The sequence below is a fragment of the Numenius arquata genome, chromosome 4 (genome assembly GCF_964106895.1).
Source record: "Numenius arquata chromosome 4, bNumArq3.hap1.1, whole genome shotgun sequence".
NCBI classification, from domain to species: Eukaryota; Metazoa; Chordata; class Aves; order Charadriiformes; family Scolopacidae; genus Numenius; species Numenius arquata.
In genome coordinates, this window is record NC_133579.1 from 34,964,009 (window position 1) to 34,985,517 (window position 21,509).

The window sequence follows — 21,509 nt, forward strand, 5'->3', positions numbered from 1 at the left end:
AATCCAAATCTCAGTGCTTTCAGAAACAAGGACCCCCTCGGGATGCATTCCTCCCTCCGCCCGGGCCGCCTCCTCCCTCCCACTGACTCTCACCCGCTTTGCCGGGTGACACGGTTCCTCCTGGGCCTCCTCGGGCTCAGGCCTCTCCCTCCCCCTGGGGCGGGCCGGGCCGGGCCAGGTGGCCCATACAGACACCTGGGACGCCAGAGCGGCGCCCAACCACGCCCTCCGGCGGGGCACCGGCGCTGCGAGGGGGGGCGGCAGCAGACGGAAAGGTGAGCGGTGGGGCCTTCCCTCCACGCCGCCTTCACGGGTGCCGGGGCCGCCTCCAGCCGCCATCGAAGCCGCCTGGCGCGCCGCCGCCGCCACGTGCGCCGCCTCCACGTGACATCCGCCCCGCCTTCCCCGTTGGTGGCCGGAGAGACGCGTGGCGGCCGCCGTACCCGGAAGAGGAAAGGGAAGGGGGCGGGGAGTTGTTAGGGCGCGTGGGTGGCGGCGGCAGAAAGAGGAGAAGGAGAAAGAGAAAGGTCCGGCCGGCGGCGGGGCCCGTCCCGGCGGCGAGCCAGGTAACCTCCTCCTGCCGCGGCCCTACCGTTGGGCTGGGGTTAGTAGCGGCGGGCCGGGCCGCTGGAGCCGCCACCGGGTGAGGCGGGGCCGGGCCCGGCCCTTGCCAGACGCCGGCCGGGCTGGGCCCGCCCCTCTCTCCTTGTGTTCGCCGTGGGCCGGGCTCGGCCGCAGCCTGGGCGCTCTGGGGAGGCCGCCTCCCGCCGGTGTGGTTTGCGATGGGGGCCGCCAGCACTCCTGCGGGTGCGGCTGCCGGGAGGGTACCGGGGTTTTAAGGCTGGTTGGCATCTCACTGGGAACTATGGAGCTCTTGCGCGTTCTGCCATGTTCTCTGTGCCTCCCTGAAAAAGGGCTGAGGCAGCCCTCTGTCAGAGTCCTGCGCACCGCCTAAATATCAGTTAATTCATAGCCTTGTTAAGAGGATTTATGGAATAAAATGCACAAACTTGACGTTTGTGAACGCTTGGCCCCCAGCAGTGCTCTGCCTACCCGGTGAAAGGAGCTGTGCGAGAGCAGTGTTAAAACACAGAACCTAACAGCATAAAAAATGCTTTTTGTGGAGTGCTGTCTTCCCAAGAGCTCTGGGAAATCCAGTGGTGGAAGAGTTGGAATTTTGATTTTTAAGGCGGAACAGGTAATTTATAATATCTACTCCTTGCGAAGAGTGAAATTATAAGGCTTCTTTTAAACACAAGAACAGCATAACTTGAATGCAGTTGTTGTACCCTTGAGGGTGCTCTTACTGCTTAGATTGTGTTAGAAAACTGTCTCAGGCCAAGCTAAACACGGTAAGTTGACACCTGGAGGGGTGTTTGTGGACAATGACCTCACTGTGGTATGCAGCTTCATCTCTGTTGCCTGAGGCCATGCATCTGGGAAAAATGCTGGACGTGGAACAAATTTAAATGGCTCTTCTCTTACTGCATTGATAGTTTGAGCAGGGATTTTTTGGTGGTTTGTTTAAGCAAATTATGAACATCTCTTATAGAGGAAAATGTGATCAGTTTTATGCAGACTTAAAGTGTTCTCTTTTTTTTTTCCCCTACATTTTTTCACTGCTAAAAAGAAACTGCAATGGAGAGTACAATATCGGTCACTTTCCTTGTATCGTTTTTCATACTACTGTGTGAAAGTTACCATCGTGGAGTGGAGACAGCTACTGTTGCACATACATTAGAGAGAACTTTTCCAAAAAAGGCACCTGGCATTAACATTGACTTGGCAGGATTAATACAGAAGTTTCACCTTCAAGAACTTTTTCATCGTTATGGAGAAAACAACTCTCTGTCAATGGAAGGGTTTAGGAAACTACTCCAGAACATAGGTATAGATAAAATGAAACTAATTAGAATAGACCATGATCATGACCATGACCACGATCATCACCCTCATCATAATCATGTTTCGTTGAGTAAAAACTCTGAGAAGACTGTTTGTCCAAACCATGAATCTGATGCTAACAAAGACCACAGGAACAGTCACTCAAAGGAACCTCATAAAGTAGAGAATGTAGAACGTCAGCAGAACTTTGTACGCAGCAAGAACACTGTTAATCAAATAACGACATCTATCATCGCCGGTCCTGCAGGTGGCCGCTCCGAATTACAGAATATGCAGCGTGGAGAAGCCAAGCCAGTTGGTCGTTTAGTTCTGACCAGCTCTAATGCTGTTAATGCCACAGGTGGCAGCAATGCAAGCTGGCTTGCTAACAGCAAAGCAAATGAATCTCATACTTCTCCAAAGGAATTGGAAAGAGGAAGTTACCTGTATTCTAAACTGAAAAACCAAAATACACGTGAGGTGAGACTGATTCTGTTGTATTCTTGGGAGTCCAGATCCACCAGGAATGTTGTTATGGCTTATTTGTCAGGTTTTTATTATTTAACTGGGTACAAGCTTTGTGGTGTAACAGTACTCATAGCAAAATACACACAAACAACTTTCCTTGAAACTTAACATTTTGAAGGAATGTTTTGTTACGTTCAAAAGCTCCAAAGGAAATATATATGCAATCTAGTTAACTTTATCTTTTAATTTTTTCCTAAAAAGGAATATGTACTTTCATTAAGTATAAACATACACTTGGTTTTATATATTTATTAATTGTATATTATTTTTAAATATTACGAAAAATGAAAACCACTTCAAATTAAAAACTTGCTGTTCTACCTTAAAGCCAGAAACTGTCTTGTTTTCCTAATAATGTGGTGAAAGTAAAAAAAGCCTAGTTAAAAAACTGTCATCAAAGCTGCCTGACAATCGTTAGATAATTCTATGGCAGGTAGAACTACAGCGAAATACCTGGCACCTTCTTTCTTCAACCCCACCCCCATCCTCTTTAACATTGTATGTAAGGACCAACTGTAAAAAAGATTGCTGCAAAATGTTATCTATTACTTTATACTAGTAAAAATTAGTGCTGATAAAGTTTATAGTTGTGTTGTAGACAGTTCTCTTACCCAACCGGGTCCTTCTCCATTAAAGGCTTTAAAATGCAAGTGTCTCTCTGGGGGCCTTAAAATATGCAGCCAGGCCAGGTAATTCAGGGTGGGTGCTGTGTAGTGTGTGGTTGTAGGTGCTGAATTCACAAGTTGTTACTGTGTTCTGCACAGTCAGAGCAGAAGTCCTACTGTTATTTAAACCCAGCGAAACTGTAGGTCGTACAGTGGGGAACTCTTTACTGGAGGAAGCTATACAGAACACATTCTGTACAAGGCTTTCCATAGTAATCACTTCTATAAAAAGATATTTAACTTTGTTATTACTTCCTTATATGGCCTTTAAAACTGAGTGCTTCTAAAACTTTGCACAGCAAAGCCTCTGACCCCCTTGCGCTAAGTATGAATGATAATTATGCATCATCTACCAGGACTCCCAAACTAGCTTTCTGGGCCAGAAGCAGGATGGAGGTACAGTTCGTTCTTAATTGGTTTGTTACCCGTTTCTGATTACCGTTGATATAGCTGTTTTCATGTGGCACCACTGCATTTTAATTAAAATGAGATTTGCAGTCCTCCTGAGGATATATCATGTTATTTTGGTTCTGGTTAATCTTCAACACATGTGTCTTTCCACAGTGCTCCAGTGCGTCAAAACTGATGCAGTCCCATGGAATAGACACTCAGGTATTGTTGACTGCTACAGAATTTAGTTACCTTTGTCCAGCTCTTATTAATCAGATCGATGGCAAATACTGCATAGTCCATGCAACTAGTGAAAAAGCTGAAACTCCTCCAAAAGGTTACTCTCTGCAAATAGGTAGGTTGGTTTTCTAACATGGAATAAAAGCTTACTGGAACCCCATTTATGTTGGTTATAATATAATAATTATTATTATATAGTATGTTTGAGAAACATGTTAATATGTTTCAAAGCTGAAAGAAGTTTATAGTTTTCTTTTGGCACTTGACCAAGTCTAGAGAGAAATCTTTGTGGCATACTAATTGTTAACATCCGATTAATCAAAAGAGCAGGAATGTTTGATAACAGGAATGTTAAGCAAACAAAATCACACACGGCTGTTATTTATTCTTGTTACTTTTTTCTTTTTTTTTTTGCCAGCTTGGATTGGTGGCTTTATATCCATCTCCATCATTAGTTTTCTTTCCTTATTGGGAGTTATATTGGTACCACTGATGAATCGTGTATTTTTCAAATTTCTCCTAAGTTTTCTTGTGGCATTGGCTGTGGGGACTTTGAGTGGAGATGCTTTCTTACATCTCCTTCCACATGTAAGTATTAATTACTGTTTCATTTATTATCTCAAAGCAGAGAATTTAACATCTGTCTGTACTACTTAGTGATAATTTTAATCCCTATTAATTAATACCTATTTGGTGAGTCATTTCTCAACCTTGTAAGGTAGATTATTTGATGGAAAGGTTTCGCATTTGGAACTGCTTCTATTACTCATTTCACAGTCCTTATAGTGTAAGAACTTAATACCATTATCCCTTAATCTGTTTCTTCTTCTTAGTCATGTATGTTGCTAAATCACTCATTGTTCCTTGCATGTAAGAATTTTGGATAAATGTTTTTAGTCACTTTTTTGCAATGCTGCCTCGTTATTTTCTTTTTCCACTTTAATTAACTTTATAGTTGGCAGAACTTGCTCACTGTACACTTTAAATGTGGAATAAATAATCCAATATTTTCCGTTATTGGCCACTTAATGTTGATTGCTTATCCATAGTAATTTTTTGATCAGAATCAAGCATTTCTGAAGTCCTGTGAAAAGATTATTTGATAGACTTTGGAGTTACACATTGCTATTATGTATGGACAATGAAATTGGAATATGATTATTAAATTTCTACCTTTCTTAAAGGTCTTAAGCAGACATTCCCAGCTGAATTCCCATACTGAACACATCAATAGCCAGTGAGGAGGGGAAGAATGTCAGACTTCTTTAAAGAAGGAAATTGCTGCTAAGTTTCTTGTAGAAAAAGGTGTATGAAGTCTATGAGCTGTCTTAGATGGGAAAGTAACTGGTGTGCTGGCTGCGGCTACTACTTAAAATGCAGTTTCCTTGATGCCATCAGGAGTTTTTGTGGGGGCAGTTGTACATCTCGTATTGAGCAGCATGCATGTAACTGCAGTGAGGGGATGAATGCCAGGTCTACTCTCAGTCCTTGCAATGTTTCTTCCTATCAACAGACTTCTTCGTAATTTTTTGAGTTTGTATCCAGAGCATTTACCCCATGAAAGTTCCTAAGTCTGGACTCCAGACGTGAGGAAAAGAGTATGAAGAATACTTTTTATGTTTCTTATGTTATCAGTTCTTCTGAATATAATGACTTTCTCCATTTGGTTCTCCCCTTAGTCTCATGGAAACCATCACCATCACCACGAAAAACCTCTGCTCGAACAAAACAAAGGCTCTATGTACAAACATCTTGTTTTTCAAAGTACAGAGGAGAGTGCTTACCTGGATTCTACATGGAAGGGACTTACAGCACTTGGGGGCTTGTATTTCATGTTTCTGGTGGAGCATTTGATCACTTTAATAAAGCAGTTTAAAGATAAGAAGAAAAAGGTAGAGAAACTATTATTTTGAAGCTATATTGTATTGCATGATCATTTCTGAATATGCTTATGATACTCAAAAAAGTTTTTTATATCTGCCTGGATTTAATAGTGGTTGCTGTGACTTGTTTAGTGTTATAATTTCACTTATATTAGGGATACATATACTTTTAAACTACATGATAACTTTTTTCTGTGGTCCTGTTAGGGAAGAGCTCTGACTTATTTCCTTAACCAGACATGTAGTCCAGGCTTGACACCACAGTCAATTGTTTAATAAGCAAACATCCAGTTGCACCCTTTGTTTTAACAAGGGGTTAAGAAGTTATTGTTCATTATTGACTTCTGACATCCCAAGGTGATTATATAACTATCTGAACTGGTTTTATTATTATTTTAATTCTCATACTGGATGGAATAAGATGGCCTCATACAGTTATTGTACCCCTGTTGAGGGGGGCACTTGCACAAAATGGGTAAAGGTGGCAGTAAGTGCTTACATAAGTAAGCGTCCAGCTACACTGTAGAAAGTGACTTCATTAGATAGTGTTCCATTTGGAAATACAGTCTGCCAACCCCTCTCTTCTTTCCCTCCTCTCCCCTCCCAAAAAGAAGAGCAATACAGCTTTCAGATTGCTATGCTGGCTTTTATGTGGAAGGTAAATGGTAACTGAATATGGCAGGTCATAAATGGTGGTAACTTGCCAATTATTGGTAACTGAGTTCTTTAAAGACTACTGTAGCCAGAAATAAACAATGATGTAGAAGCTGACTCAGTAAAAAAGATATGTTAAAAGCTGGAAATATCTTAAGCTTTGCTTGAAGAAAGTTAGTAAGCTACTAATTAGCTTAAAAATAGCTGGTTTCTAGGCTACCACAATGAGTGACAATCTCTGTTTAGTTTTATTGTTAAATTGGTAATTAAGGCAGCAGTCTTAGAGCAGATGCAGTGTAAGCTCTTTGACTTTGGTCACAAGAGGTTGTGGTGATGGGGTTTATACTGAAGCTGAACTAACTGAGCGACAGGATGCTTTCTGTATCTCTGGTTAAATCTATTTGCCAAGAGAGGACTATGAAGAGTTCCAAGCAAAGCAAGCTTTTTGTGTCCTCCTCTCAGCCACTGGGAATAGATTTCCTGTTAGACTTATTATGCCCTTCTAGATACTGAGTCACTGATCATGATTTGTTGTGATACAGATGTTAATTACTGAGCAATGATTGGAGAGTTTACTTGGTTTTCCTTCAGTTTACTAGAAAAAAAACATTATACTGCCATTACAGGGGAAAAGAATTAGTGGAATCACTTTTACTCAGTATTTGATGTGTTTCTTTTCTCAGAAGAACCCCTCTGCTTATTCCTCATGTAAAAATGTGGGGTGTTTGTGTGAGGGTTTGTTTGGTTTTGGGGTTGTGGTTTTTTTTCCCTTCATATGGAGCCTGAAGAACCTTTATTGTTTTATTGTACTTAGCTGAGTTCCTAATGTTCCTCTTCTGCGCTCTTTATATGGCTCCCATGTTGTCCTCTTTCTGTGCAGGCTACATAAATGTTGTGAATATAATGTTGCTCATGTATATCCTGAAAAAAATAAGTAAAATATTCATAACTGCAGTATTTTCTTTTGGAATAAGAAAAAGAATGAAGATGATGGAGAAAGTAAGAAGTTTTCAGCAAATGAAGAAAAATTAGACACAGATGATCGTAAGTCTGAATAATATTGCAGAGTTGCTATTTTGTGGCAGCACAGTTTAAAAAACCATCTGATTGATGGCAGCTCATAGATCTGCTTCTTACTGCAGATTGAATCACTACCTACTTTAATTATTTTCAAAACAAAACCTGTCTGTGCATTGATATGTAGAGGACTAGCTCTATTTGCTGCTTTCTTTTAAAAAGAATCAATAGGATGGAAGTAGTGATTTCAGTTTTGAAACCTTAAGCCTTTTAATTCTTGACTTAGCAGCAGAAGCTGAAGTCATTCTGTGAAGCTCTTCTGATTGTGCCTGTTGCAAATACAGCTGTACCTGCTGGCTCTCATACTGGCACTTCTCTTTAAAATTTTAGATGTTATATGAGTGGTCCATTATTTAGATTTCTGTGTATTTTAGGTCTGGATTTTGTTAGTTTGAATATTTATTTATAATCTAAAATCCTAGAGGTTAGTTGAGGTATATGGATTGCAAATGATATGTGGTCGTGCTGTAAGTCAAAACACACCACACTAGAGGTGAAGCTCTTGTAGCTAAAAGAAGCATTCTGTTTTTCAGAATAATTTTATAGCTCATGAGAGAGTTGTCAGTAATGGAGAAAAAATAAGTGTATTTGTTCATTTAATTGCAGGGAAAGAATTTAGCAAGTTTTAAGAGTTAAAATAACTAACCTTAGTGTGGCCCTTATATGAGGATGTTTCGTGGTCTGTGGTGACCGTACTTTTGAGTGTTTATTTTTAAGTTGTTCGAACTTAAGCTCCTGTCTTTATATGAAATATGAGTTTCCACAATTATCTATAATATAATCCTCTTATGCATTCTTAATCTTCAGCCTTAAGATGACTAAATGGCAGATGCTTTCCAGCCACTTTAGCTTTCTGAAGCAATTGCATGAACAGCATTCACGCTGTGAAACTGGGACATGGAGCCTTACACTGTTGTGTTTAAATTGCACTGGGTCTTAGATTAAACACTTTTTTACTTTTTAGGAGGCATTTGTGGACATAATGTAAGGGCTGCTTCAATTGTAAGTGACAGAAACTGAAAGTTTTTCTTATTTTGAAATATTGGGAATTATCTCAGAATTCTGATCAAAGAAAAAAGTTGTGGAAACCCTTGGGGGAAAAAACCTTCTGGTACAAGAAGTTGGGGTATCAGTCTCACTTCTAGACTTACTTGTTTCTTTACTGCATTGCTTATTCAACTTGTTCATTGTATTTTTCCTTCCTATGTGATTTTAAAAATATGTAATATTATGCTCTGGGGTTTTGTAACAGGGCCTGAAGGCTATCTAGGGACAGACTCTCAAGATCCATCGCCCTTCATTTCTCAGCAGCCAGCTGTGCAAGAAGAAGAAGAAGTGATGATAGCTCATTCTCATCAAGAGGAGGTTGACAATGAATATGTATCTAGGGGCTGTAGAAACAAATGCCATTCTCACTTACATGATACTCTAGGACAGACAGATTATCTTAGTCATCATCACCATGACTACCATCATATTCTGCATCACCATCATCATCAGAACCATCATCCCCACAGTCACAGTCAGCGCTACTCGCGTGAAGAACTGAAGGATGCGGGGATAGCAACCCTGGCATGGATGGTGATTATGGGAGATGGACTACACAATTTTAGTGATGGCCTAGCAATTGGTAAGTGTTTAATTTGGACTCTGCAGCTTTGTTACATGTGAGGACAGCAAAGTCTTGCTGTCACTTACCTCTCTAGTTCTTATCTCGTGTATCTCTTTATTAGGAACATAACTAATTAGTGGTGGGCCCACTAATTTGAAGCCTAAACTTTTTCTCTGATAGCAGCTCTGAATGAATGAGAAAAGTCTCCCGTTTAACAACCTGGAGATCAATGACAAATGAACCAGAAATTATGTGCTTACAGATAAGTTTCTTTAGGAGACTTATGAACTTTGCTTATTTTTCTACTTTTAACAAAGCTAACGCTAACATTTTTCGAAACTGAAGCTAGACTTATAAAACAATATTTAGGGCTTAGAGCTGACTTTGTATTTTTATGCTTGCAAGTGCTCAGCAATATATTTTTTTTTTTTTTTAAGGTAAGCTTGTAATTTTGGTCACATACAAAGTAATTGCTTTTTCCACTCTGGTCAGGCCAATAGTATCGTTGGCTTCTTTATTACTTTTTCTCTCCACCTCCACTTGTTATGCAGCAAGGTCAGGTTCTGCACCTTGCAGATCTGGCTTTGCCAATACTGGGCCCTAGTTACACATCATTTATAAGTTTCCCCAGAGCATTGGTAAGTAGGAAGATGGGACTCTGGTTTCAGAGCCTGAAGATTACACAAGTGGATTGGACAAATAAAAATGTGTGATTTTTGTGCTATGGGAAGTAGGCATGCATTCATTTTTACTCTAAAATGAATTTGGTCCAAGGTATTGTGTTCTCTAAGGTGCTTTTACAGTTTTGCATCGCAGTCCTGTCACATCCAGATTCTCAGATTTTACCACTCACTGAAGAGCAGCATTCCAGTTCTTCCTGGTGCTTGTACTAGGAAGAGAAGCACCCTTCCAGAGAAGGTCTGTGCTGCTTTTTGTATCCTAGGAATGCGTGAGTAGGGTGTTAATTAGTAGGACTTTAGTTACCTATTATCTCTCAGAAATATGATTCATGGAGAAGATACCAATATAGTCACTATATGTTATCTTTATTCAGATTTTTGGATTAAGAGTGTCTATATCAATTAAAGGAGGGTAGCATAAGTAGATTTCTTCAGATGGTCAGTGTGCTGTACTCAGTCTCAAAACAGGCTCAGTATCTCTTCTTGGAAAAGTATTAAAAGAAAAAAAGTAGTTTCTTAAGCACCAGACATACTCTACTCAAAATCTTATTCTTAGAATCATAGAATGGTTAGAGTTGGAAGGGACCTTAAAGATCATCTATTTCCAACCCCCCTGCCATGGGCAGGGACACCTCCACTAGACCAGGTTGCTCAAAGCCCCATCCAGCCTGGCCTTGAACACTTCCAGGGATGGGGCATCCACAACTTCTCTGGGCAACCTGTTCCAGTGCTTCACCACCCTCACAGTAAAGAATTTCTTCCTAATATCTCATCTAAATCTCCCCTCTTCCAATTTAAAACCATTACCCCTTGTCCTGTCATTACACTTCCTGACAAAGAGTCCCTCTCCGGCTCTCCTGTAGGCTCCCTTCAGATATTGGAAAATAGAGCATGATAGTACATTTTTTGTTTGTGCTTTTTCTTTAAATTTAAACCAGTATGAACAGTTATTTTACATGTAATCACAACACTTACCTTTTTGTTCCTTTTTTGTTCATGTCTATTTTTCCCTTACATGTTGTAGTTGTTCAGTCTCTTTTGACAATGCTTCAGTGAAATTTTTTTTTATCAAAAAAATAACAGATTGATATTATGTTTCGGACTTCTGGCTGGGAGGTCAGGTTTGTGAACTCCCTTGTGTTTTTTAGAAGGAGAGCTAGACTACAGGTGTCTTAAATTTAAAAGGTTTAAGTTATAGAAAGTGAAGTCAAATCAGTAATCCTCAGTTTTTATGCAAGTCCTTCGTAATCTTGACTTTAGTGTTTAAGACTAATCTTTACAGGTATTGGATTCATTTCCAGCTTGTATAGCATACTGGGGTCAGTTCAGCAGTATCAGTCTTTCTGTAAATTTCATTGCAGAAACAAGTTCATTCTTGTTTGAGGAGAAAACCCACTAATAACTATTTTCTCACAGTGGTACTTAGAGTTGTTCAGATTCAGTCAATTCAAAGTATAATGTGAAAAGAGATCTTCTGATTTAATCTCATTTTTGATGACAGTTGAAGCATGGAATGTAAATTTCCGAGCAAGATCAGTAGTGAAAATATGGTAGAAGGAGGAGGATTTGCATACAAATGACATGCAGAATCAATTACCTCTGAGCATTAGAGAGATTTGGGAAGGAGCTATGACTTTATTGTTATGAAGGGCAAAGTATGAGGAAGGCTAATAAAGGCTTATTGAACAAGTGAGAGCAATAGCTCTTAGAAGTCCTGCTGTGTAGCTTGTTGAGGCTAATGGAAATGTGGGTTTCCTTCAGGTCTGGATGTGCTCAAAACTATCATAGAAAAACATTGATTTGATGATGATGTGGAAATGCCAATAGTGCTTGTATAGTATTTTACCTGTATTTAAATGAAGTTGTGAATGCTTCTGTGAAAATAGCTTTAGCCATAGTAACCCTTTGCTTAAGTTCATTTCATGTGATTTGTTATTCATAATTTTTCATCAAATCTGTTGTGCTAGTTATGTAGGAGTAACATTTAAAAGTGCTTATTTTTTTATTAAAGCATGGAACAGTTGCAGCTAATTTGTACAAAATGATCTTTTATGATTTGAACTTTTCTGTTTAGCTTCAACTAAATAACTGAAATGCAGAACACGATTTTTACACTAATCTTGTATATATTTTTTTTCTTTAGCTCTTTTTTGAGGTGATACCTTAAAAGTATGTTTTAATGACACTATTAAATAAACTTCTTGAAAGGGGATAATACCAGATATATTAGTGTAGTCTTCAATTTGTTAATGCTTCAAGACATCTTTTAGGCAATGAAAAATAAAAATAGATATTCCTGTTATTTAAGCCTGTACTTTGGCTGCTGTGTATCTATACATTATACAGCCATATCGGCGACCCAGGTTCTTGGTACAAGGCTCACCTTTGTGGTCAAAGAAAATTATATTTACCACGTGTGATTAAGCTGGATTCTCTTATTTTTGGTTTTCCCCTAAGTGATAAGACTAGGAAAACATTGTATGAGACAGCAATACAGAGGAACGTGTAGATTATTGAGGATGCAGGCACGAGAGAAGGTAATTACCTTCTGCCTTCCTCTGCTTATCTAGTCTCCTCAGAAACTGAAGCCCGATTGAATGCTGATGAATTCTCCTCTCTTAGGAGACAACTGTAGCTATCCTGTCTGTCTCTCAAAATCTGACTCCAAAACTATAAAGCAGTGTTTAAAGGTGGGGGAAGCAGACCAATACCTAGAAAAGATTGATAGTATTCACTAATGACCTCTTTTGCTAGTCAAGTAGCAGTAAATCCTCTGACTTAACTGTTAATTACTGTGTAGACTCCTTGACTGCATGTTTTGGAGTGGAGTGGAAACCACTCCTGAGGGCTTAAGCCAAAATAGCTTTTGTATTGCATGCTGTGCATCTAGAATTGGACTTCACAAATAGTCAGAAATGGGTGACCTCTAGAGGTCCTCTAGCTGAACCCTCTGCTTGAAGCAGCTCTTGGGAACACTAGATTGGATGAGTCATGACTTTGCATGGCCAAGCCTTGGAAACCTCCACAGATGGGGAGATTACACTGTGTCTGTGGCTCACCTCTTCTAGTGTTGCACTACTGTCTCTTATGTCCAGCCAGGAGCTCCCAAGTTGTGACTTGCAGCCTCTCCCCCTGTTGTGTCATCTGTCACTACTTTGAAGAGTTAGGCTCCTTATTTGTGACTAAAGGTACTTATAAGCTGCTGTTAGATCACCCCTTAGTCTGGTGAAGAGGGAGGTTAAATACACCTGGCTTCCTCAAGCTTTTAGGCCTTGTGTTGTAGACCTCTGATCATCTTGTCAGCCTCTGTTGGACAGCATTCATATCCAACTTGAACTGGGACGTCTCAAAGTGGATAGAGAATCCCAGGAACCACCTCACCAGTGCTGCAAGGGTTATGACTGTGTTCTTTAGATTAGCAGTTGCAAGTGGGGACAGAGGGTTCTTTCTGTTGCCAGGCTTCACTATTTTCAGATTGTACCCATCTGGGAGTTCATGTTTCCTGTTCCAGTGCTGCTTTGTTCCTGCCTTCCTCTGTAGTCTGAAGTGCCTTGGGCTCTTGCCTCTGTAGAACTTCTTATGAAGACCTTCCCAATCCCCTGTTCATTATTCCTCATCCAGAGATGCCTTCTTGCTAATTCTTGCATCTCCTTCACTGGGTGCTCCAGCACACACCCCAGAGGTAAGGTTGCTGTTGCTTTCACTGCAGGGAGGACCATCAGTCGCTTCTTTCAGATGAAGACCTAGACAGCAGTGTCCACCCTCAGGAGTTACATCTGGGTAGAGGCTGCTGGAGTACTGTGGGTGGCAACCCTAGTGGAGAAAAGGGATTGTCTCCTGTGGTCTCATTGCCATTGTAGCTCTTCTGTGAGCAGTACTCCTGGGACCCTTGCACGCCAACTGATGTGACATGGCCTTGTGCCTCTTTGCTTATTGGTGGCACCTTGTTTGCTGGCATGTTCCTGGTAGCAGCTGAAGGAGCAGCTGGATGTGGTTCTGCTGCATCCCTTGGTGAGTCTCTCCATACAGGTGGGGACCTCCCATGCTGTGCCTGAGCTGTGGTTCAGCTCCTCAGCCCTGCCGTGTGCTGCTTCTTCCTGGGCTGCTGTCAAATAAGAAAAATAGCAAGCGACAGAAGGAGTGGAGGAAAGAAAGATGAGGACTGTTGGACTAGTTTAGGGGTTTTTTGGTGGTTTCTTTTTTCCTTCACTTAAAGTATGACAGTTCACTTAACATGCAAGCTGCCTAGAACTCACAATCTTTCACTGCTGATTTCATGTGACTGTGGCCTCTCTTACTGTTGAATTGGCTTCCCTTTTTCCAGTGCCTGACTCTCAGAGGCAGTTGAGGTGCTGCCTTCTCTTTGTATCTTTAAAAAACTGTTTTTTCTAACAGTATTTCCATTTATTACATATTTTTGGGGAGGGTTGCATTGTTGAGAAGTATTGGGCCTAGTTCAGAATTAAGATAGTGAAATTTGGTTTGCTTTAGCTAATTGGGGGATTCTTTGTTGCTTCTGATTTTGATACTTACGAATCATAAACAGCTATTCAGTCAAAGTGTAAATGCTTCTAGAAGTATAAGAAAAAAATTGAGTGAAACTAATGTGGCCTAGTCTGGTACAATCATATGTAACAATGCTTCTGCACTTCATGTCTGAATATCCAGTAATGTTGTTTTTTGTTTGTGTGTGTTTTTTTCCTGTCTCTTCATAGGAGCAGCCTTTACCGAAGGGTTATCTAGTGGTTTAAGCACTTCTGTGGCTGTATTTTGCCATGAATTACCTCATGAGCTAGGTAAGACCCCAGTATTTCCATATGCTGCAGATATAGGTACTTACAGGTGCACTTTGAAGAATTACAAGTGATTTTATTCTGTGGCACAATAAAATTTGGTCAGAAAACTTTATCTGTGTCAGATTGTCTACTCAAGAATTCTTTTAACTTATTTAAAGATCACTTATTAATCTTCCTTTTAAAAATCAAAGTATTTCAGCTACTTTGTTTAAAACTCAGTGTCTCTTGCAGTTACTTACAACTTGTTCTGTATAGTTCAGTTGTAGTTTCTATTCTCCTTAGCAACATAAATTGTGAATTGCAGGAGAATGCATGTCAGAATTTGCTATTCTCACATCTCTGTTTAATTTTATTCTTGTGTTAGTGCTGTTAAAAGGAAGGTCACGATTAGTCAAAATCTTTTCTGCATAACATTTGCTCCTTTTTCGTTAAGTCTTGCAAAGAACTGCTGTAGCTCTAAATTAAACTTGGAACTACTTAGAAATCTTTCCTAGAAATTGTTTGTCTTCCAAACTCAAGTGATTTAAATTCATGACGATAATTTCTCATGGAAATGCATGTGTCTTACAATGTAGTATTCAGCCCTTTTGCAGGGCAGCTCATGAGAACAGGACATAGCTGCTTAGTTTAACTTGGAATGAAGCTCATCTTTCCAATTGTCGAATCATTTTGAATGTGCAGCTGGTATTTCTTTCTTAGCTGTCACGGCTACAGTCATACCTGGTGTATAGAATGAGGGAAGAACAGCTTGCTTGCACTTTTTAAGGTTTAACTCTCTAGAAAGTAGAATGTTCGATTTCATTTAATGGAGCTTGTAAACCAGTATGTGTATAGATTGAACCGTTTATTAAATGGTTTGATATATTTGTCTGGCTGTGCAATAATGTTATACAGAAATACATTACTCTGGATAAAATGTACCTGGGTTTATGATATGGGAGGAATTGGGTCTTATTCATCTTAATATAAATTCCACGGAAATCATAAAACTTCTATTAATTACATGTAGTAAGTGTTGTTAGTACAAATATGCAAAATTCATGTTATGAATGTGATAATTTTAGATTCAAGTGTTCTGTTGGTTTGGGAAGCAAGAAAAATATTTTAAAACTTAAATCTTAATTATCACAGACAGCTTGATAGAAATACTTTCTTTAACAGAGGACATGGAGTGGCATAGGAATACTGAAACAAATGGTGCTAGCTGAAATTAGCTGGGGATAAAATTGGATCATTCTGTTGTTAATGCTCAACAATATTTATAACATACCAGGTCATTTTAATTGCAATATCTTGTGGGAAAAGTGTTGTAACAAATTACTCAACTCAGCTTTGAAGATTGCTTTTTTTTACTTTAACTGGAGATAACCTACATTTTTATATAGAATCCATTTTATTTCAAAATAATAAGCTTATATTATTTTATTCTGGTTTAGATCTCAATTATCTAAACAACAACAACAAATCTATTCTGAATGATAGAAAACCTGTTTCTGACTGGTAGTCTATCATTCCTTCAAGTGAAAATAAGATGTTAAGGATCATTTACACAAATTAATGAAGAAATTATTTCTAAATTTAATAAAACAGCTAAAGTACAAAAAGCAGTTACAGGATAATAAATGGAATCACCACCATTGCTTTATGCAATTAAGTGGGAATATTTTATTTTAGAAACTTCTTTAGAATGCTCATGCATATTGGGTACTACAGTATTTTACAGTATTGGTTTACATGCAAACTACACTAAAAGCTGCTGCTTTCAAAAGTCCTAAGACTTTAGGTTCATAAGCTTACAATGTTTGCTGATATGTTGTTTCTTTATGTGCACTTTTTAATTTTCTGTCCCCCAGTGATTTCTGATTTTATAAAAGGAAAAAATAAGGCAGACAACAGCATAAAAATAACTTAGCAATCCTATAAGTAGGAAGAGAACTCATGAATACTGCAGTAGTTACCCGAGGATGAGAACTTTTGTGTTGTTTTTTCCTCGTTGTAGGAGATTTTGCGGTACTTCTCAAAGCCGGTATGACTGTCAAGCAAGCTGTGCTCTATAACGCTCTGTCCGCTATGCTGGCCTACCTTGGAATGGCGACCGGGATTCTCATCGGTCATTATGCAGACAATGTTTCCATGTGGATATTTGCACTTACTGCTGGCTTGTTCATGTACGTGGCGCTTGTGGATATGGTAAGTGGATAGACCTACTCAAATTTATATAACATAATTTAAGAATTAGTGGTAATTGTGTTTTGATCTCAAAATACATTCTTCCATATTTTCTTCCTCAGTAACTCCTTCTGTGCTTGAAGATGCTGATGGGTATGCAGTGTAAGAGCTCAGTTAAATGTTTAGGTGGAATACTGCTTTTATTTAGATTGGTGTCAGAACAGAGATTGTTTCTCCCTTAGTTGTTAAACAGAGGCAGTTAACAGCAGAAGTAGGGTAAAAAATTTGCTTCTGACAGTGGCTACTATAGCAGATAGCCGATAAGGCCACAAGCTGCACACTTGGTACCACCAAATGTGCTTTGGCTTTTGCATTAAATCATTACTGCTTCTTGGGATGGAGACAGAATTGTATTTAAACCTATGCTGTACCTCAGAAGAATGTTTATACAGAAGTACAAAGTAGTGAAAACTTAACTATCTTAAGAATAAAATTCTTGGTGTGGCTTGATTAAAGCAGTTGGTAAATAAGCCAGCAATTTACTCAGGATATGATTAAGACATCAGCATAATTATCATGAAAACAGCAATTAGAACATTACAGATTCTCTCTGTTTCTAAATATGCAAGTAGACTCTGGTAATGTTGTTCATGTTGAGTGACACCTAATTAATGCAGTCAACAGGAAAGAGCAGAGGAGCAAGACTCTGCTACCTCGTGCCTCACAGCTGAAGAACTGAATTTGATATAAATGTTTATTTTGAAGGCATTTAACACTTTCTTGTTTGTTTAGGTGCCTGAAATGCTCCACAATGATGCCAGTGATCATGGATGTAGCCGCTGGGGATACTTCCTGTTACAGAATGCTGGAATTCTGTTGGGTTTTGGGATAATGCTGCTTATCTCCGTATTTGAACATAAGATTGTATTCAGCATAAACCTCTAATCCTGCTTGCCAGAAAGACAGCTTGGTGTTAAATTTAAGTGGTAGGTTTTTTTCTATTAAATTCCCTAGTGGAGAGGTACGTTTGATATAGACTAGATATTTTTATTGGTGTGCTTTATTGTGTCCCTCTCTTCCTTCTCCCCCAGTAGGACTGGACACTGTAAGGCTTTTTTTCATTTAGGATTTAGCATTGCATATGGTACTGTGGAAAGTTGTACTTAGTTAAACATGGTGAAAGTGCCAAATCTATTAAAGGAGTATTCTCTGGGGGGCTAGGGATTTTTTTGTAGTAAATTTATTTACTGTATGTGATTATATGTAACGTTTTTTTACTTCAATGGTTTTGTTGGCTTAAAGAAATAAAATGACAGTGGTTTTTATTTTAGCACAATCAAAATCAGTGGATACCAAGGACAGTGAGCAGCGTAAAACAAGAAAAAGACATGCAATGCATAGCATATGTTTATATTGGTAGAGACTCATCTCTTCTGCATCCGCCTAGTTTACACAGAGTGACAGATGAGTCCACTCCATCCTTTTTGTGGTGGTTCTTCTCTCAATATCTTGTGGTTTCTTTGTGTCTTATTCCAGGTGGCTTCTACTTCAAACAAATTCTTGTGAGATCCTGTTTTAAGTGTTTGTACCAAATGTTTTACTTGTTTCATCCTTTCTGATGTGAGTTCCTCTTTACCAATTTTTCAAATCAGCAACAGAAGCACAGCTATTAGACTGTAAAAGCATAGCTCTAGCTCTAATATACATAAATTCCATCAAAAAGACTTTTAAAGTAGTCCTATAACCCACTTACGCTGCCTGAAATGGCAAAGGTATATTATATCTGTTATCAAGAGGAGGAGTGCTGCAGGCTGAGACAAACAGCCACTTACTACAATAATTTCCTGAAGTAAAGTGTTGATTTACTTTAGGAAATGAGCTGAGTGGGAGAGCTGACTACTTCTAGTTCAGTGTGATTGCACACAAACATGTGCTTGCAAAACAGTTATATATTGCAACAACTGAAGCGCAGATCTAAAATAGCAAAATTTCTTTGACAGCATATATAGGGAAGCAGCACGTTAAGGATAATTGTAAGTCTATACATAAGTATGTAGTTTGAGCTTACAGTCTTAATATTTTTGTAACTGAAGGAAGGAAAATGATGAAAAAGACAATAGCAAAATAAATAAATTCTCCATTTTCGGGGAAGGTGAACATTAAGCAATTTCTATATAATGAGTACATAACAGAATTATGCTACCTTAACTAGTTAGCTTTTAAAATCCCAGAAATAAACCAATTGGATCTTATTTCTCATTCAACTTTACCACTGCTTCACATCATCAGCTGAATAAAAAGCTTGAACGAAGAGGAAGTGTTTGAGAATCCCATGTCTGTGAGGTTAAAACAGTCTGTCAGAAAGCCAAAGCTAGTGTACCACCTCAGAAATAGATGTTTGGAATTAATTGAGAGGTTTGTTTTAGTTGGAGGCGGGGGTTTTGGTTTGTTTTTTTTATTTATTTACTAGTCAAGAAATGGAGATCACAGTAGTTTCTGCAGCTGGTGTAATATTAGCTTTTCCTCCTCCTTCAGTCTCTCCTCAGGTTAACAAGATTGAGATTTGATCATCTTTTCACAGTGGTGAAATCCTGTTCCTTGTCTCCTTTGAAGTCTGGGGGTAGAGAAAGGTGCACTTCCTTCAGCTCTGCTGATGTATTCTCAGGAGAGCATTGAGTTGTGGTGGGGTCTTGCCAGCACCCCCAGATCTGGTTGTGTATGAACCTGTATCTCTCTTTGCTTGGTGAGCAGTTGTCTGGAGAGAACAGAATTCTCTCCTGGGAGCACTCATTTTCCTCTCCCTGACTTTCCATCACTAGAAACTCCTGTGGTGCTGGGCTTTCATCTCTAACAAGAACACAGACAAAATGTTGGTAGGTGCATTCATTCCCATCATCAAGCACTTCACGTTTTGCATTTCTTTTGTTCTATGCTATTGCACTTTGAGCATCTGGACTTTTGTTAGAAGCACATCTCTGAACAAAGGGCAGATGCAGTCTGCCAGAGGGGTTCTTCAGCTTGAGGTGTGGAAGAGTCATGCCATGGTACAACAGCCATCTGCTCAATTTTCATAGCATCTCCTTGATCATCCATCCTGGGCTTTTTTTTTTTTTTTTCACTCTTTCTTATAGCAGTTGTATTCCAGTGTTCCCAAGGTTGAATTTCTAGTATCAGTGAGTATGATGAAAAACGGATATATACCTGCCCATTGCTTCTGTATCTCTGAATCAGAAGTGGTAACTTCTATTTCTTTTTTAAATGATCTAAATTCCTATGACGCTTCTGCCCTAGCCTGCGCTATGACCATTTCCTGACTTTGTTGTAGCTAAAACTATGGCTAAAATCCAGCTGCTGATCTTCATCTTTCCTTTGCTTGAATACCAGGATCTTTGGCTCATCGAAAGCTGTTCCATTTCTGGTGTGTGCGTGTTGCTGCTTTCTTTAGAAAAACAGAAAGTTCAACCCCACCCCAACACGAACACACACACCGAACCTGCCAAAACTGAATTTGTCATGCCTTGACAACTGCCTTTTCCTGTACTGAGCTCCCCTCTTGGCAGTCCCACCTCATTCCAGATCTCTCAAAACATGGCTGCTTTTCCCCTGGAAGTCTCTTCCTGATGTCTTTCCATGCAGTTGAACATGCTGCCCTTTGGAATGGTCTGTCTTGACCCTGTCCTGTTTAAATGAGTCTTGCCTTTGCAGGGGGTAGTGGTGCTGGTCACCACTGGAGCTGATGTGCCTCAGTTCATGCTCCTGTACTGCTCACGAGCAAGATGTGTTCCTGGGCAAAAACCCCTCGGTACAGTTTCACCCCCTCTTCCCTCCAAACCTCTCATCACAGCTCTGTTCTGCTGAAATGCAGTGACTGAGGTGCGACCTCACTGCATCCAGTGGGTTTTGTAGGTCTTAGGCACTGTGTTTACCAGGGGTCTAGTAAACCACCATAAATTCCATGGGTTTAGCCTGTGGGTCTTTCACCTTCTGTCCCGCACCCCCAGCCCTAATGGATGTTGGGCATGGTCCATCTCTTTGGTCATGAGGGACATCAGACTTGGATGGGTCCCAGCTCCATTCACTTTGAGTTTTTTCGCTAGCGGTTTGTGTTAGTCCACAGCCTTAGTAGCTGCTTGTTCAGCTGGGCTTTCTGTGTCCTGCGGCTGGCTGCGACACAGGAAGCAGGTGTGTTCTCGAAGAGATTTTTAAGATGGATGGCTAAGTGATGGAGATAAATATATGAGTTTCAGTCAGTTCTTGGCTGGCTTTTGATCTAATCAACTGACGTTAAAATATCTGCATATCAAAACACATTGCTAATGTAACAACCTGAAAAATAAATTGCCTTTAGAGCATGTGGGCAGAAATGGCTCGATAAGCTACACATGCATATCCCGCCCCTTCAGTGCTCTTCAGTCTTTGGTGGAGAGATGTCCATGATGGACAGCTGTCCAGACTAGTCACTGGGAAGACTCTAGAGTGAAACCTGCCGTATGTTTGTACCAGGAAGCTGACAAAAGGGTTTTGTTGGGGTTTTTTTTTGTTTTTTTGTTGGGGTGGGTTTTCTTTGGTTTTTTGTTGGGTTGGTTTGGTTTGTTGGGGTTTTTTTTTCGTTTTTTGTTGTTTTTTTTCATTTTTTGTTGGTTTTTTTTTTTTGTTTTTTTTGTTGGGGGTTTTCAATTTGTCAGCCTTATAAAGTAGAATCTGCATCTCTTGCAATGTGCTCGCGTTGAAAGTCCTCCTGGTTTGGCAAACTGATGGGGCAGAGCCCCTGAGCAGCCCTTCATTTTTATGCGTATGTTTTTGTGCGGCAGTTTGTAAGGCGCCTGGCTCTTCCCGCTGAGAAATGGAAGTGTGTCTGTTCTGTGTATCCGTCCGTACCTTAATTATGACACAGACCTTAATTTTATGTGCTGTTACAGCTGCCTTATTTA

The 21,509-nt window shown here is 39.7% G+C and overlaps 1 protein-coding gene across 1 annotated transcript; it reads left to right on the forward strand.

Annotated features, from left to right (window-relative positions):
- The first annotated feature begins 454 nt into the window (after positions 1-454).
- Positions 455-18,192, forward strand: SLC39A6 (solute carrier family 39 member 6). Its single transcript, XM_074146955.1, has 10 exons — positions 455-566; positions 1,631-2,364; positions 3,642-3,822; positions 4,126-4,295; positions 5,387-5,599; positions 7,219-7,288; positions 8,574-8,951; positions 14,329-14,409; positions 16,409-16,599; positions 17,371-18,192. The coding sequence occupies exons 2-10, from the start codon at positions 1,639-1,641 to the stop codon at positions 17,521-17,523; spliced, it is 2,163 nt and encodes a 720-aa protein (XP_074003056.1). The 5' UTR covers positions 455-566; positions 1,631-1,638; the 3' UTR covers positions 17,524-18,192.
- The last annotated feature ends 3,317 nt before the right edge of the window (positions 18,193-21,509 follow it).

Bases quoted from the DNA above. Each gene is read 5' to 3' on its own strand.
- SLC39A6 (XM_074146955.1), top strand. From the start codon at position 1,639: ATGGAGAGTACAATATCGGTCACTTTCCTTGTATCGTTTTTCATACTA. The intron at 3,823-4,125 runs GTAGGTTGGTTT...TTTTTTTGCCAG, and splicing joins AGGTTACTCTCTGCAAATAG to CTTGGATTGGTGGCTTTATA. The intron at 16,600-17,370 runs GTAAGTGGATAG...TTGTTTGTTTAG, and splicing joins ACGTGGCGCTTGTGGATATG to GTGCCTGAAATGCTCCACAA.